Source organism: Salvelinus alpinus, chromosome 12 (genome assembly GCF_045679555.1).
Source record: "Salvelinus alpinus chromosome 12, SLU_Salpinus.1, whole genome shotgun sequence".
Taxonomy (NCBI): Eukaryota; Metazoa; Chordata; class Actinopteri; order Salmoniformes; family Salmonidae; genus Salvelinus; species Salvelinus alpinus.
This window is the reverse complement of record NC_092097.1, coordinates 18,505,327-18,523,723: the sequence shown is the minus strand read 5'-3', so window position 1 is coordinate 18,523,723 and position 18,397 is coordinate 18,505,327. Positions and strand designations below refer to the sequence as shown.

Sequence of the window (18,397 nt, the reverse complement as noted above, 5' to 3'; positions counted from 1 at the left end):
TGGGGGGGGGGCGGGATGGATTCCTCGAGCGCCAGCACCCCTGGACTGAGTTGACTCCCCCACCCCCGTTTTAGGAGGAAGGGGTCGAGAGGCTTTGTTATGGCTTAAAATTGATTGGCAACATTCATCAGAGAGGTTTTATAATGGAGAGGATGGGGGGGCTGTTGTTTTCACATCGCTGGTTGAAAAAGGCTCATGGTGCCGAGAGAGACAGACACACACACAATGAGATCAAAACAGCCCTTTCTCTTAACCTGTGACATGCTCCATTTTCCTCTGCGAAGCCTCGGTTTACAGCGCTTAATGATTTGAGCGGAGGGGGAAATATCGGGGGAGGGGGGATTAAAATAAGAAAAACCTGAAGACCACTGAGGCTAAATTACCCAGAAACCTGCCTAAAATACCTGCGATGGGTCTTTTCTTCAGCCAGTAAAAGCTTCTTCACCGAAGGCTAGCACGGCGGCAGAGGGTAAGAGAGAGAACGGCTTTAAAACTATCCATTTACAGAGGGAAGGAAAGAGAGCACCAGGGGGTGGAGGAGAAGAGTAGACAGAGAGATGGATAGAGGCAGAGAGAAAGAAGGAGACGGTGAGGGGGCAGGAGGAGAGGGGGTTAGCTAGTATCCTGGAAACCCTGCTGCTAGCCAGCTCTGGTGAAGATAATGGCCTCCAACAGGAGCAGGCATGTCAACAGATCACAGCTTAATAATACAGCCCCCCCGTCAGAGCACTGCCATCTCCGCCAGACACACACACCAGAGACCAGACACACACACAAAAGTAAGACGGACACACGGCATTCCGTTTGACCATTCCACTGCTATTACTGCCAGCGACCTGCCTCTCTCTCTTATACTGATGTGTTCCGCCTGATGCACAGAAACCCCCCCTCACTCTCTTTCTCCCTCGCCATCCATCCCCCCCCACCATTAAATCCCAGGAGCCAAAGCATCATTCTCAAATTAAAGACAAATAGAGAGCATACCTCTGATTTCCTCAGCTAGTCCAGGGCTACACAGCACACAGAGAGAAACCAGTCAGGTAGGATGAGAAAACACAAAACAGGTCGCTCTTTATCCACAGGGAGCGCATCAGACACTCGCATCCGAGCTACAGCCTCCCTCTGTCTGCCTGTCTGTCCAGTGTCGTCCGTCCAGCACTGGCCACCGATGCGATCCGCTGTCTGTCTGATGAGTCTTCCTGTTCCTGCCAGGCTCAGAATCCAGGCTCAGCCAACGTGAACTATACACATGCATACATACACGCTGTGCTCCGCTCTGCTCCTGTCTGACTGAACCCAACCACCGTCTCCAGTCTCACACTTACCCACATGCACCCGCCCACCTCCACTCAGTCTCTCACTTGCCCTCGCTCCCCCTCACTTTTCTCTCTCCTCCCTTCTGTAGCCTATATATCTCTCTCTTACACACAGACGTCGTCACACATGCTCCCTCTGCTCTGACAAACAAGGCAGTCCCAGCGAGAGAGCCCATCCCCATGCATCACGTGACCACCGAAATCAACACTACCAAGGGCAAGCACGGGGCAGGGATGGATGTAGCTGGGCTACTAGGGCTTGGATGCTGGGGCTAGAATGATGAGATTAGGTCCGGACACAAGGCTAAGGTAGAATAGGACTTCGATTAAGGACTGAATGAGATATGGCATATAAAGTGTGGGTGCATGCATTCAGTGCATTCGGAAAGTATTCAGACCCCTTGACTTTTTCCACATTTACAGTACAGACTTATTTTAAAATTGATTACATATATTTTTTTCTCATCAATTTAAACACAATCTATACACAATATAATGACAAAGCAAAAACAGGTTTGTAGAATTTTTTGCAGACGTATAAAAAAAAAAAACTGAAATATAACATTTATATAAGTATTTAGACCTTTTACTCAGTACTTTGTTGAAGCACCTTTGGCAGTAATTCCAGCCTCAAGTCTTATTGGGTATGAAGCTACAAGCTTGGCAGACCTTGGGGAGTTTCTTCCATTCTTTTCTGCAGATCCTCTCAAGCGCTGTCAGGTTGGATGGGGAGCGTCGCTGCACAGCTATTTTCAGGTCTCTACAGAGAGGTTTGACCGGGTTCAAGTCCGGCCTCTGGCTCGGCCACTGTGTGCTTAGAGTCGTGGTCCTGTTGGTAGGTGAACCTTTGCCCCAGTCTGAGGTCCTGACTGCTCTGGAGCAGCTTCCGTCTGGTCACTCTTCCATAAAGGCCTGGTTGGTGGAATGCTGCAGAGATTGTTGTCCTTCTGGTTCCCTCATCTCCACAAAGGAACTCTGGAGCTCTGTCAGAGTGACCATCGGGTTCTTGGTCACCTCCCTGACCAAGGCCCTTCTCCCCCGATTGCTCAGTTTGGTCGGGCGGCCAGCTCTAGGAAGAGTCTTGGTGGTTCTAAACGTCTTCCATTTAAGAATGATGGAGTCCACTGTGTTCTTGGGGACCTTCAATGCTGCAGTCATTTTTTTCATAGCAAAGGGTCTGAATACTTATGTAAATTTAGGTATTACTGATTTTTTCTAAAAAACAGTTTTTGCTTTGTCAATTTGGGGTATTGTGTGTAGATTGATAAGGAAAATGTTTAATTGAATCAATTTTCTAAGAAGGCTGTGGAAAAAGTCAAAGGGTCTGAATATTTTCAGAATACTTTGTGAATACTTTCTGCCATTGTTTTTCTTTACCCCCAGAGATGCAGTCGTCTGTGGGGAGATAGGAGGGGTGATGGGGAAAGGATGGGTACAGGAACCGCAGCTTTGAGTCCTTGTTTCTTTAACCCCTCGAGGATAGTCTGAGTCCATCAATACAGCATTCCTAATCACAGCACTGATAATGGCAACAATAACCAGGAATGAGGCAGTTATTTTCCTACAGAAAAACCCTTCATTTATGAAATGGTTACATCCTTGACTTCTGAATGGCTATCTTTGTTATTATATTATGCACGTTATAACAAGACAGCATTTCAATTGCGAAAACATTTAAATGTGTGACCTCTGTCTCACCTCTCTCACCGGCCACTTTCACAGCCGAGGTATCCCTCCAGGCTTCAGGACGTCAGAAAACAAACAGTTCTGAAAAAGCAAACTTTTCAGAAAATAGGGCGAAGGTGTTTAGGTGTGTGAGATGACCCCTAGGTTGCACAGAGACACAAGAAAGCTGCCAATTTGGGGAGCAGGCATGAATCATTGCACCCACGCTGGATTGGTGCTTCGGAATAAGATGTAACACAGGTAGAAGCAGTTTTACTTTAGATCAGCCAGAAGTTTGGGTTAGTCCATCTGTTTTTTAAGGCACTTAACCTTAATTGCTCCAATGGTCCCCGTTGATAACGGCAGACCCTGGCTGTGACCTCACTCTCCGAGGGTGTCTCAGGGAGAGTTGGGATATGCAAAAAACACATTTCCAAATAACAAATGTGTATTAATAAACACTTGTACTTGAAATTTGACAAATATAAAGCACCACCAAATGACATAAAATATGCTTCCAAGGTACTCAACACAGAAGCCAGAGAGGAAAACAATGAATCACTAGCAGGATAATTTCACATCCCCACACACAACCTCTGAGTGTGTGTGTGTTGGGGATGAATGGGTGAGTGCATGCGTGCCTGGACGTATGTGCCGGTGGAGTATGTATGACTTCCTGGGAATCATCTCTTCATTGAATCCCTCTTGACAATGCCTTTCTTTCACTTAAACTAATGATGATGTCAGCGTAATGACATTTCAAAAGACATTCAAAGCCTGTTACCTCCCCCTAAGATCCATCCATCCAACAAAAATCTAGGCCCTGCCCCCATCAATCAAACCAGTGTAGGAGGCGATACCACTGTGTCCTGGCCTTTAAACAGTAGATGTGCCGTGGTAAACAAGGAAATACTTTATTTCTATTGTACGGAATGCTTTTCAAATAGATAAATCTCCCTTAGTCTGTTAGAAAAGGACTAAGTTGTTCCTATGACAATATGAACATATCTTAAAAGACTTTGGTTGCAAGCACGACTAAGGCAGAGAGGAAGAGGCGAAGCGAGAGGGATCACTAACGCCAAAATCTGTCCAGAATAAGCCCAATATGTTTCTATGGGCTTAATATGCAGACCTAAACATGTTACCTACCTTCCTTTCCTGCCTTTGGGATAATGACTCTCATTGATAGAGCGGAGACATAAGCATCTTGCCATTACATACACAGATCTCTGACTAAGGTAACACCGACATCTTTTAGGGAGCGGTAATGAGGTAACTAATAACGGTTGCAATTGAGATGAGTTGTGCAGGTGAATTTAGTGCATATTGAAGGTTTAGCGAGACATAAGCTAGCGATAATCTAGTGCCATCAATGGTTGCAATAGGCCCCTTATTATTTGATTATATTCCAATAGGCTACATTCTGTACGCTATCCGTTAGAGTACTGATAAACTGTACTTAAGTAAAAGTCCTATTACTTAGATTGTAATTTACTCAAGTAAAAGTAACCCTTAAGATTAAAAAAGTATTCAGTAAGAAAACTAGTTACACATTTAGTCTGGTACTTTTTTTTTTTTACACTTTATGGTAAACTGTGACAGAAAACAAATAGGACAACAACTTAGTGTGATTGATTTGACATTCATTCATTATTTAAGCCTGCCAGCACCATCTTGCAGATATCCTCCAGCACAGGTAGTCTCCATTGAAGACTGACATCAAAGTCCATAGGCTGTAAAGTTTGAATTACGGTCTTAATTGAAGTTGACTTAATATCTATCAATGTGTTCAATGTCATAAAAAGGTAAATGGTACTCGAGACATTGTAATAATTGTACAATTTTAATGCCATTAATAAAAATGCATTTCACAATATAATTTCAAGTACATGTGATGGTGAACGCGTACTAAAAAGATTTACACCAAATGCGATGTTTCATTTTTCACTCAGAATGAAATATCAAGGAGGATCAGGTTAGTGTTCAAACAACAATCAAAATTTAAAATGTCACTATCGATCATGTTACTAGTATGCAAATCAGACACATTTCAGCATGGAATTAAACATCAAGGTAGGTATTCAGGTAAGAACCATGTAAGTAATAAATCAAACATTGCCATAGTCAACTCAATCATCTTTTTGATGCTAAGATAGGATTTACCCTCAATTCTCCTTTCCTTCTGAACCTCTCCTTTCCACTTTGAAGGGGATTTTCTTTTCTTGGCTGGCCATTCTCCTCCCCCTCGGATGTGCCACTACAAGCTGTAAATAAAAAGACACACAAAAATGTATTTCTAGTCATGGTCCAAAAAGCTTACTGAGATGATACACTGACTGTACCACAGATGCGCTTATAGGCCTTGTCATAAAATAGTATGACATTTAGACACACACACACAGTGAGAGGAGAGCAATGGAGTGAGAGGAAGCTGGGCTGGACATCCCGGTTCATCTAGTTAACGTTAGCTAGCTACATGGTTGACACTGCAGCGAGCTAGCTTAGCCAGCTTATCTAGTGGCAACCTAATGTGATAGCTTGTTAGCCATTGCAACACACATCTGATTAATCTGTAAACACTTTATGCCAATAACAAGCAGAGATCATATGGGGAGCCAAAATCAGGAGATTTGATTTGCACTCTAAACACAATTTGAACAACATAATTATATCTGAGAAATACTTCTCTTACTCCAGAAATATATAATATTACAAAGACAGAAGGTAATTAAAGTGCACCTTACCTCTGATTGCATCTCACTAAGAACCCCCGAGCAAAAATATCCTCAGGGTGAAACCGTGTGCTTCACTTCAAGAGCCATGGTGGAGATACAGGGTTTGACGGACAACTTTGAGAGCCAATGAACTGAAGAGTTTTGATGAAAAGCTATTTTGAATACATTTCATTGGTCAAGGGGTCGCGAAACATTCATAGAGACAGACGTAAAGGGGAACCAAAAGCATAAATTCTTGTAAAAAAAATTAAAGTTGGAGTTACGAGGTTTTCATCAAACAACAACGATATAATAATATAAATCTATGTACACTGAACAAAAATATAAACACAACATGCAACCATTTCAAAGATTCTACTGAGTTACAGTTGATATAAGGAAATCAGGCCCTAATCTATGGATTTCACATGACTGGGAATACAGATATGCATTTGTTGGTCACAGATTCCTTTAAAAAAAAGCTAGGGGCATGGGTCAGAAAACCAGTCAGTATTTAGTGTGATTCAAATTGCCATCGATAAAATGCAATGGTGTTGTCCGTAGCCTATACCATAACCCCACTGCCACCATGGGGCACTCTGTTCACAACGTTGACATCAGCAAACCGCTCGCCCACATGTCTGCCATCTACACGGTACAGTTGAAACCGGGATTCATCCGTGAAGAGAACACTTTTCCAGCGTGCCAGTGGCCATCGAAGGTGAGCATTTGCACACTGAAGTCGGTTATGACGACAAACTGAAGTCAGGTCAAGACCCAGGTGAGGATGACGTGCAGGCGGATGAGCTTCACTGAGACGGTTTCTGACAGTTATTGCAGAAATTCTTTGGTTGTGCAAACCCACAGTTTCATCAGCTGTCAGAGTGGCGGTTCCCAGATGATCCCACAGGTGAAAAAGCCGGATGTGGAGGTTCTTGGCTGGCATGGTTACACCTGGTCTGCGGTTGTAAGGCCGGTTGGATGTACTGACAAATTGTCTAAAAAGACGTTGGTAGAGAAATTAACATGAAATTATCTGGCAACAGCTCTGGTGGACATTTCTGCAGTCAGCATGCCAATTGCACGCTCCCTCAAAACTTGAGACATCTGTGGCATTGTGTTGTGTGATAAACTCCACATTTTAGAGTGGCTTTTTATTGTCCCCAGCACTTAGGAGCACCTGTGTAATGATCATGCTGTTTAATCAACTTCTTGATATGCCACACCTGTCAGGTGGATGGACTATCTTGGCAAAGGAGTAATGGCTCATATTTTTTACATAAGTATTCAGCCCCTTTGCAATGAGAGACAAAATTGAGCTCAGGTACATCCTGTTTCTGTTGATCATCCTTGAGATGTTTCTGCAACTTGATTGAAGTCCACCTGTGGTAAATTCAATAGATTGGACATGATTTGGAAAGGCACACACCTGTCTTTATAATGTCCCACAGTTGACAATTGATGTCAGAGCAAAAACTAAGCCATGAGGTGGAAGGAATTGTCCGTAGAACTCCGAGACAGGATTGTGTCGAGGCACAGATCTGGGGAAGGGTACCAAAAAATGTCTGTAGCATTGAAGGTCCCCAAGAACACAGTGGCCTTCATCATTCTTAAATGGAAGAAGTTTGGAACCACCAAGACTCTTCCTCACCAAGACTCTTCCAAACTGAACAATCGGGGGAAAAGGGCCTTGGTCAGGGAGGAGACCAAGAACCTTATTTTAAATTCTTATTCAATTTGCAAAATGTTCTAAAAACGTGTTTTCACTTTGCCATTATGGGGTATTTTGTGTAGATTGATAAGTAAAATAAATAATTTAATACATTTTAAAATTAGGGTCTAAATACTTTCCAAATGTATATTTTGATTTGGCTATCTAGTCTGTTTGTTTATCATTTTATAGGCTACCTGCTGCTGCAATGTCTCTCATTCTCTGTACACACACATTACCAATGATCATTTTACTCTGATGTGCTCTGCACAGATTGGGAGAACAGATACAGTGCGTAACACATCGAATCCAGAGTACACTTTGATCCAATTCTTATCTGAATAATTGTTGTCCCCCACGATGAAATCGTCTGTTCGTTCGTACGTTAGTCACACGCGATATTTCACAAAGCAAGGGGACGATTTTGACGAAACTTGGGTGAATGATGCGTCATACCATAAAGATCTGGCATTTACAAAACTACACTGACTGGCCCAAGGTGGGAGCTATAGTAATGAACTGAAATCTGTTAGTCACACACAATATCTCAATTGGCCCAAGGAGGGGTGCAGCATTATTTGTGGGGGATGACATGTTTACTGTTGCCTTGTTTGATATTGTGATTGTTGTGTGATATTTTTACGTCTATTCAGACAATTTCAATATATATATTCTGCTTGTCCGACAATTTTTTTTTTTTTTTTTTACTCGTCCCAGACAAGCGGACTAGCATTAATGTCAAGCCCTATACAGAGAGGCCTGTGAAAAGCAGGTCCTACATACAAACCCTGCAGGGTAAAATTAGGCAGGGAAAACGTGCTACTAGCAGCCCCCCATCTGTGCCTGTGTGCTAGCTACATAGCTGAGCATGCTTGCGCGTGTGCTTAGTTCCATCCTCCCGCTTCCCTTCTGCCCATCCCCCTCTCCAACCCCACCCCCAACGCAACCTCGACCCCACCCCCACCACATCCTTATAGCCTATATACAAGCCATCCACCATGTTCAAGAACGGTGATACATCACACACCTCCCCACACACACGCTCGCTTGCTCACTGCACCTCTCCAGCCACCTGTCATCTAGGAGAAAGAAACAATGGAAAAATAACAGCAGACAAAGCACAGCCCACTTGCCTTGATGCAAAGAGTGGGGGAGCGAGAGAGAGAGTAGAGTGGTAGCTACCAGACTGTAGCAGGGATCCTGCTGATCTCTCTATGCAGCGCAGGCAGGCTGAGGAACAAACCCAGAGGGGAGAGCTCTGCTGCTGCTGAGCTGATCACAGTGACGAGTGGAAAACAACAGGGGAGAAGAGGGAACAGCAGCCACAGCTACAGCAGTGGGAGTCAGGAATGAGAGTAGGTATGGGATCGGGAATGAGCACTAGGCGACCGCAGGGAAGCCGACGGACGCCGGAAGATTGGAGAGGAAAAAGAGGAAGTAGAGGGAGACAGAAAAAAAGAAATAGCGATATGGTGGGCTGTGGTATTTGGAGGTGGAGACGGGCTGTGGTGTGGTAGGTGAGAAGTCAACAATGTGATAGGAGGAAAGACAGAAGAGGAACTATAGTTATCACGCTGGTCTTCTATGCTGTAGCAGCTGATATTTCCCATCCAGGACAACAATAGGTGTGTGGATCTGTAGAAGGCCAGGCAGGGACCCCTGCTGAACTGAACCCTGGCTCTGCTAAGGGAAGGAGAGGGGATACAAAGGACATGGCATCATTTAATTAAAGGCATGTTGTCCAGGACTAAAGTGTTTCTCCCATCTAAATCCTATCAGGTCAATCAACACTAATACACTAAACCAATAGCACTGTCCTATAAGCCAATAAGACTTCCATCCTACTGTATCTGTCAACTTGTGGCAGTATTACACAGTAGAGGTCTTCACGGGTCCACCCGAACCAGAATACCCAAAACCCGAACCGAGTCCAAATTGCAAACTTGTCCCTAGGTTTTGGGTCAGTTCATGTTTGATTGTTATAGGGTCTCGATTCTATGTAACTACAGCTGATAGACCCAAGTGGACCCGATCATGGCTCTGCATAATCTGTAGCATATTTATTTCACGCTAATAAGGTTCATTTATTAAATGTAGAAAGCTTAGCCAGCATACAAAGAACTATTCGTTAACCAGATGAGCAACTTGGCTGATAAACATGATTTTTTTTGTCACTCGGGTCCATTTGGGTTTGGGTATGATTGCTCTCGGGTCCCCTTTTTTTTTTTTTTAAGATCGATCCAGTCAGGTCCGGGTCAAACTTTGGTCATGTCTACACTTGACACTTACATGTGGCTTATGCTATCAGAATACAAAGATGGCATTGAAAAGACAGGTTGTGTTCAGATCTGGCTGACCACTTCAGAAGGTGGTCAGGGATACATTGTGCGGATTTCTCCTCAGTCTGGAAACAATCAGGCTGCCGAAAGTGCATACAGTGGGCAACGTCATCAGCACTCCTCGCACAAGTCTCCAGAAAACTTGTGTTTTGAGGCACCTTTTCATTATAACGTTGGAGGAAATACAGTACGTTCCTAGCGTGTGAGGAATGTGTTTGCTGGCCTCATAACTGCTAGCCAGCTAGCTAATATTTAGAACAAAGATTTTTTTGTTTGGCTAGAGTTATGCTAACCTGTTTGAAATTGCTTTAGTGTTGCTTGCTAACTATTGTTATTATTATTTTCATCATATTTAGCCTATTCCACATTTGTAGAATGCATACTAGCATTTTAATATAGCGTGGAAATCTGGAATCTGAACACATTTAAATGTAGGTGTAGATGCATGACTCGTTTAGAATTCCCTGATCAGAAGTCTATGATCAGAATACTAAAGATGCATGAACTGTCAAGTCTAGACACAGCCTTCTTGGACCCGAGAAAACTTCTACTACACAGACTAGGGTTCATTGACAAAACACTTGAGACATCCCCAGACAAATTTCTGCTCTGTCAGGGTCACATGTCCTCATTGTCACCCGTCCCCTGTCAGTCACCCCACCCCCCTGCTCTGGTCACTGGCCTCCTGGTGGGGCCACACTCTGGTCAGCCTTTCAAAGCTTCAGCATGTTAACCAAAGAAGCAGCTGCACACACAGACGCTGTCTGATCACATCAATGATGATAGAGTGGAGTCAAGCATTGTCTTGAAGGTATGTGTGTGTGAGAGAGGGAGGGGAGTTTGAGCTGCATGGTTTGAGCAACAGAGGAGACGAGAGGCTTGAGAAGGATGTCCCCAGTCAGGAGTAGAGCGAGTAGGGTTAGGCCATCTGTCACCTCCAGCTGCTTTCTGTCCATTAATCACAGCCTCCTCATGCACACACACGAGTTGACCCACGGACACAACTATACCACCACACACTGACCTCCAGTCTCCAGGGCCTGGAGATGACCAGTGGAGAAACCAAACCACTGCTGAAAACATAACCAGTCTTGGTGCCCTTCTCACATCCTCTTCCCGCATCTATAATGTGTCTTTTTGGAATAAATTAATCAAATCAATAAATGTAAATCTATTATCCAGGAATGTACATTTCACCAACAGCCAGTGGGAACCAATCAAAATAATGTTCCTAGCTAGGTACACCTTCATGGTGATATGTTTCCTTGGTTAACCATAATACGGTTTATCAGGGTGTCAATAAGAGTCAGAGTCAGAGAGAAGAGCTAGGCCTTTGGTAATTAAAATGGCCATTATGACCAGACTAGCACAATCCAGGCCTGTCTGGCTGACATATGGCACACTGGGTAATTCCAATAAAGTCCTGAGGAAAAAGCCCCTGGAATACAGATAGCAATTTGCGTGAGAGGGTCATGAATAAACTAATTGAATACCCAATGATGAGAATGCTTAGGAAAAAGTCCTGTTCGGACAGTGTTCCCCCTAGGATTTATTTCAGCAGCGGTGGCAAAGTTAGCGTGGGGTAGGTGTTTTTCCTTGGCCGCAGAGACATTTTGCTGTTTTAAAGCACATTTCCTGCAATTCTACACATTTTGCCATGGGCAGACAGATTGTTTTACAGTTTAAAAGCTAGATTCCTGAAATTCTATTTATTTTGCTGAGAAAAATAATTGCAGTTTTAAAGCTAATTTCCTGCAATTCTACCTATTTTGCAATGGGGCCCAAGAGAAAATTGGTACTGTAGGAGTAGACTTTGATGGTGTATCTGGGGGCATTAGGAAACATTTTTGGATAACAAAGCATTGAAAGAGAGGCATGTAATTAACATTGTTGACATGCTCTACTACTCAAGGCCCAGATAATGTAGTAGACCCACTGAATTGTGGGTTGGCTGAAGGGGACTAAAGTAACCTAGCCCAACAAATAAACTATGCTTTATATAACAAATAAACCACAAGTACCCTGCCATGCATTAATGACAGATGCAAAATGGCTGTTGCTAACTACACATCTTTAATCTGATCACACATTATATGTCCTGTGTAGGACTACTAGTCTCACTATGTACTATGAGTTGATCGAGTTCCTTTACTCTCTCTCCGTCTGTTTGAGTGTCATGGCCAGCTCATAATCACTAGGGAATTCCATCTAATTTTCTTAAAAACTACATTGTTGGTTAAGAGCTTGTAAGTAAGCATTTCACCTGTTGTATTCGGCGCATGTGACAAAGAGAATTTGATTCGATTTATCGCAATGTTGCACTATCAGTCCCCCCACGTCACTGTGAAAGGCCCCAGCATGCCATAGCGGTGTTGGGATAACTCCACATTATTGACACTGAGAAATATGATACATTAGAAGCCTAAAAGTACCTCTGCATTTCCTTTACACAATCTATACAGGACAGCTGCCCTACAGAAAAAAGGTCTGAATCCTTGGACATCATGAAATACTGTACATTGTGAGAAAAAAATAGGAGTGAAGATGTGCGTGAGGTTCTGATCAAGACGTAGTGCGTTTAATCACTCTGCCTATTGATCGAGCGGCGGGAGAGCCTCCTGGCCTATCGACCATGGGGTGCGCTGGAGCTTCTTGCTCTAATCACATACTATTGAGAAAACTAAACATCTGGCTGATTTAATGAATGACGAGGGTTGAGAGCATGAGCTCCATATTAATCTGGTTCCAATCGTCAGTGGGAGGAGACCACCATCTACTGCGGTCTGTGTGTTGTCCAGTGCTTACGACTCGCATAGTAATCAAAGTATTTTTTATATTTGAGGTGAAAGAAGCTCCCTTAAAACCTGACAACCATTCAGATGACTAAGAGACATAGAGCAACATGAGAATGACTAGCCAAAACCACCAATGTCCAGTGTGAAGCTTCACCAAACAGCACAGAGTCCTTGCAAAGCTACAAATCAATGACATCAAGATGAGGAGGAAGAAGAGAACGATGAGGAGGAGTATAAAAGGGTGTGCTACTCACAAGGCACGGCGTGGCGGTAGAGGTTGTCTCGGATGGTCTGCTGCAGCTCGTGGTCCGGAGAGGACTTCTGGAATCGCTGGCTCAGATAGTGCTTCAGGTCCTTATTCAGCTTGTTTCCTGTAGACAGCCAGACAAACAGGAAGACGTGTGTTAACTACATCACAACACATCACAGGAATATAGATGCCATGTAACAACAAATCCAAACAACACGGCTGTCATGTATTTCGAGTGAACACAACTCTCAGTCCATTTCATCACGTCCATAGAAACCAGTCGGACGTGAATAAGCATAATATAACTGAGTAGACTATACTGATCTCTCTCTCGCTCTATATCCATGTTTCTTTCTCTCTGTCTTTGTATCGTCTGTTTGACACTGCATTGCACACCTTCCATAGTCACTCGGAGGGGTACCTGGCTAGCTCCCTCTCTCCCAGGCTGTAGCCAGTCAGTCCTGTAGTCTCAGTGCTGCCTGGTGGCTTAGACCACTCCCACAGCTAGGCCATCTGTCTCTCAGACAGACAGTGGAAAGGCTAACTGTTAGCCGCTAACACAATGCTAGTCAGAGAGAGGAGCCAAACGGTTTCCTCTTGACACGTCACAGCGACACAGTCCTTGGGAGAGCGTTCGCACATGATAATTTACACACAACATACTAACATATGCTGTGATATGAGCACATGCAGTACCTTTTGCAATGGACTCAGGTTTTTTTACAGTGCATTTTTGTATAGGATGGTGCTATACAAAATGATTTTAGTGAGCTCAATGACAAATCCCATCAGAACAAGCAGGAGGACAGAGGGATATTGACCTCCAATAAGATCCATGGTTTTTATTTTATGTGTGAGATTCTGTGCTTCTGTATGATGTAAATCCCTCTGTGTGATTGACAGATACAGTGCCTTCAGAAAGTATTAATACTCCTTGACTTACACGACATTTTGTTGTGTTACAGCCTGAATTCAACATTGATTCATTCTTTTTCTCTCTCTCACCTATCTACACACAATACCCCATAAGTGAAAACATGTTTTTAGATTTATTTTTTGCAGATTTATTGAAAATTAAATAAAGTAATATCTCATTTACATAAGTATTCCCACCCCTGAGTCAATACTTTGTAGAAGCACCTTTGGCAGTGATTGCAGCTTTGAGTCTTTCTGGGTAAGTCGCTAAGATCTTTCCACACCTGGATTGTGCAACATTTGCCCATTATTCTTTTCAACAATTCTTCAAGCTCTCTAAAATTGGTTGTTGATCATTGCTAGACAACCATTTTCAGGTCTTGCCATAGATTTTCAAGTAGATTTAAGTCAAAACTGTAATTCGGCCACTCAGGAACATTCACTGTCTTCTTGGTAAGTAACTCCAGTGTAAATTTGGCCTTTTGTTGAAGGTTATTGTCCTGCTGAAAGGTGAATTAATCTTCCAGTGTCTGGTGGAAAGCAGACTGAACCAGGTTTTCCTCTGAGATTTTGCCTTTACTTAGCACAATTCCATTTATTTTTTATCCTGAAAAACTCCCCAGTCCTTAATGATTACAAGCATACCCATAACATTATGCAGCCACCACTACTTCAATTACTGTTTTTATTTTACCCATCTACCAATAGGTGCCAATCTTTGCGAGGCATTGGAAAACCTCCCGGGTCTTTGTGGTTAAATCTGTGTTTGAAATTCAGGCTCTAACACAACAACATGTTGGAAAAAGTCAAGGGGTGTGAATACTTTGACAGCACTGTACATTCTAACCACAATCTTTGAATGGTTGGATGCTGCTGAGCCATTTTTTGGCCTTATCGGGCCAACAAAGAGTCTGCTGGTGAATTAAAACCACCAGATTGTGTTGCCATGGAAACAGTGTGTGCGCATCACTGTGCAGTACTACTCTGCTGGTAAAGAAAGCCAGAGGCCTCTAATACAATGATTAAGGTAGCAAGCCTAGCACAGACTTCTAGCACACTGCTCTTAGTGTACTGCAATGAAGGCTGCTGCACTCATCCATCCAGTCATGAGAGAACCTCCCTCACACACATCTCCTCTCTTGCTGTGACAGATACCCGTCATCAGTGTCTCCACTGTGTTAAAGTTAATGGCCTTTCCTCAAACTCATCCTGTTCTTCTCTGTCCTCTGGCTTTTGGGCCCAGCCACTGGAAAGTGTCAATTGCTTTGATGCTCTGAGATTTGTCCCTGCATGAATGATAACATTATTTCCCCCTGTTGAAAACATCCTACAGCTGTGTGTGTGCCCTCTACCATATGCCTTCTCTGGAAGTAAAGTCTGGCTTTGGCCCACCCTCTCCCATCCAGGCATATCATTGTGTCTTAACCTCTAAAACAGTTTACTCAGGCCAATGGATAGTCTTAGACACAAACAAACTGGACAGTTCTAGCAGCAGTCTGACCATGACAGACCCGCAGCTAGCCCGCCCATCTGAGCAGGCTGGCACCACCATCAGCACTCCAAGATCCAACCAACAGAAGACATAAGAGGGCTATGGAGGAGAGGAGGGGAGGGCCAAGGGAACAAGAGAAGTGAGAATCTTCATAGAGGCATTGTATTGGACATGGGATATGGCATTTTTCACATCCAGTACGGGATGCACTGTGGAACAGGGGGCAGATTTAATCTAGCTTACAGACAGTTATCCAGCGGGTACTAGTCTAAATCCAGCAAGACAAGGGGCTAACAGTGGTGACCTGGCTGGTGAATCACGGTCCTGCTCTGCATTGCCTCCAGTAACCTCCAGTAGGCATTACATAACAACTCATTGAGTTATGAATATCTTGCTCTCGCAGGCTAACCTGATGGAAAAGATCCTTCAGAGAAAAACAAAATACATTCTTCAAAACAAGACAGGACTGAATGCTTGTGATGACACAGGGCCTTAAGACTGAAGCTTGATTGACTAATTCATACCTACTGTACATTAAAAAGGAATGCAATACCTTAGACGCATGCCAAAGGTCATCCATCCTATGCTGCACTGTGGTGAGCAATCACTAAAAGCTGACCGATACTGACTGATGATTAGAGCCCGACCAATATTGGGAGGCAAAAGTCACTGATTACCGAGATGTTTTTTAGAGGTAAAAAAAAAAAAATCCCCCCAAAAATTGTGCTCCAAAGGATTAACAGACACTAACCCGGACGACACTGGGCCAATTGTGCGCCTCCCTATGGGACTCCCGGTCACAGCCGGTTGTGACACAGCCTGGGACAAAACCCAGGTCTGTTAGTGATGCCTCAAGCACTACGATACAGTGCCATAGACCGCTGCGCCACTCGGGAGGCCCGACCATCGGGTTCTTGGTCACCTCCCTGACCAAGTCCCTTCTCCCCCGACTGCTCAGCTTGGCCGGGCAGCCAACTCTAGGATGAGTCTTGGTGGAGCATACACAAACAGGTACATTCACATACTCAACATACTGTGTGTATACATGTGCACACACACACACACACACACACACACACACACACACACACACACACACACCTCTAGAAAGTGCTTGTTCTGCTGACTTCATGAGTCATTGACCGCAGAGAGCCCAGTGTGAGATGAGCGGTAGCACCACGTCCTTGAGCTAATCACTAACGGCCTAAATAATTTGTCTGCTGCTAGAAGACAAGGGCAGCCAGCATCTCTCAGAGTATGTATCTCAGCTGGTAGGGACAGTCCATTGGCATCACTACATTATGGGAAGACAGGACAGTCTGTACAGTAGCATGACAACAAAGGGATTGGACAGCTGACATGCTATGTAAGACCAGGTCAACCTACTGTTAGTCTGTCTGACATCAAGCTGCTACTCTAGCTTCCTTGTCCCACACCTTAATAGTACACACCCTAACAAACCTGGCCCAGATAATGGCCCATTTAGCTGTATCTCTGAGATATCATCAATAAACCCAAAACCTTCTTCACTACAAAACACAGCTTCAGGTCAGCATGTCACCACCATCCTCTCATTAACTCCATAGTCCCAGGCTGCCAGGCCCAACAAACCACACTGGAGAGAAATAGGGGTAATAGTGAGAGGCAACAGTTGGTCCCCTAAATCCCTCAAACAGATCATTAGTGAATATATTTCCTCCAAACAGAGTCCTCCTTGCAGATTTCCTTAAGCCCCCCAACAGTGGGTAGGGTTTTAGTATGGACACACAACTACAGTATCCTCTGTCTCGTCTGGCTGAGCCACCATGTACTAGTGTTGAATGCAGAAATGGCTAATTATACAATGAACTCTTCAGCATGTTCATCTCAAACTTTGTCCTGCTAAGTGTGTCCTCTGGATAGCCTAATGAAGCAGGGTTAATGACAGGCTCATTAATCAATTATAGGAGCAGCAGTGGGATGGAGCTAGGCTACATGGAGGATGTATACCTAGACCCTAACCACTGGTCCTAGATCAGATATATTTCACCACCCGTGCTTGCTAAGGTTAGGATCAGGGATAATCTGATACTAGATCAAGGCCTTCGTTACCAGCAGCTGAAATCTCCCTCAGCGTTAGTCTCCGCTGGGACACCGAATTATACTGTTATTTAATGAGAGAGAGTTCTCACTACGCTAAAGGCATGGTCATCAGGGCTCCCAGTCAATAAACATTCTCCTGGTACTGACTTACCTCATAACTGCCTGCCTGTTACTCACCACTCTGACAGACAGAACATGCACCCCCGTTCACGAAAATGGCTCGCTCCTACAAACAGTGAGTCGCATGGCTTGTTATATAAAACAGGCGTTCAGTTACTGTTCGATTGAATGTTAGAATGGGAAAAACAAGTGACCTGTTATATAAAACAGGCATTCAGTTACTGTTTGATTGAATGTTAGAATGGGAAAAACAAGTGACCTGTTATATAAAACAGGCATTCAGTTACTGTTTGATTGAATGTTAGAATGGGAAAAACAAGTGACCTGTTATATAAAACAGGCATTCAGTTACTGTTTGATTGAAAGGTAGAATGTGCAAAACAAGTGACTTAAGCGACTTTGAGCATGGTATGAGTTCCAGTATCTCAGAAACGTCCGGCCTCACAGAATAGTGCGACAAACAAAAAACATCCTGTCAGCGGCAGACTAGTGAGCAAAAACAGCTCGTTGATGAGAGGTCAAAGGAGAATGGCAAGAATCGTGCAAGCTTACAGGCGGGCCACAAACAGGCAAATAACAGCGCAGTACAACAGTGGTGTGCAGAACGGCAACTGGGAACGCACAACTCATCAGTCCTGGTCACGGATGGGCTATTGCAGCAAAATACCACACCGGGTTCCACTCCTATTTGCTAAAAACAAGAAGTGGCTCCAGTGGGCATGCGGTCACCAACACTGGACAAATGAGGACTGGAAAAACATTGCCTAGTCCGTCGAATCCCGGTTCCTGTTGCGTCATGCTGATGGCAAAGTCAGGATTTGACGTAAGCAGCATGAGTCCATGGCCCCATCCTGCCTGCTGTCAACGGTACAGATGTAATGGTGTGGGGAATTCCTGGCACACGTTAGGTCCCTTGATAACAATTGAGCAACATTTCCATTCCCTGAATAATTCAGGCTGTTCTGGAGTCAAGGGCAGTTGGTACTAGGTGGGAGTTG

At 44.0% G+C, this 18,397-nt stretch overlaps 1 protein-coding gene across 8 annotated transcripts in view; it reads right to left on the bottom strand.

Moving 5' to 3' along the window:
* magi1b (membrane associated guanylate kinase, WW and PDZ domain containing 1b) overlaps positions 1-18,397 on the bottom strand; it is a 211,485-nt gene that overhangs the window by 85,964 nt on the left and 107,124 nt on the right. For 7 of the 8 annotated variants that reach the window (XM_071335245.1, XM_071335248.1, XM_071335246.1 and 4 more), the window contains exon 2: positions 12,795-12,911. In XM_071335245.1, the coding sequence (XP_071191346.1) occupies positions 12,795-12,911 (117 nt within the window). Of the gene's footprint in view, positions 1-12,794; positions 12,912-13,186; positions 13,271-18,397 lie in introns of those variants that run through there. The other variant, XM_071335249.1, reaches the window with a different exon arrangement.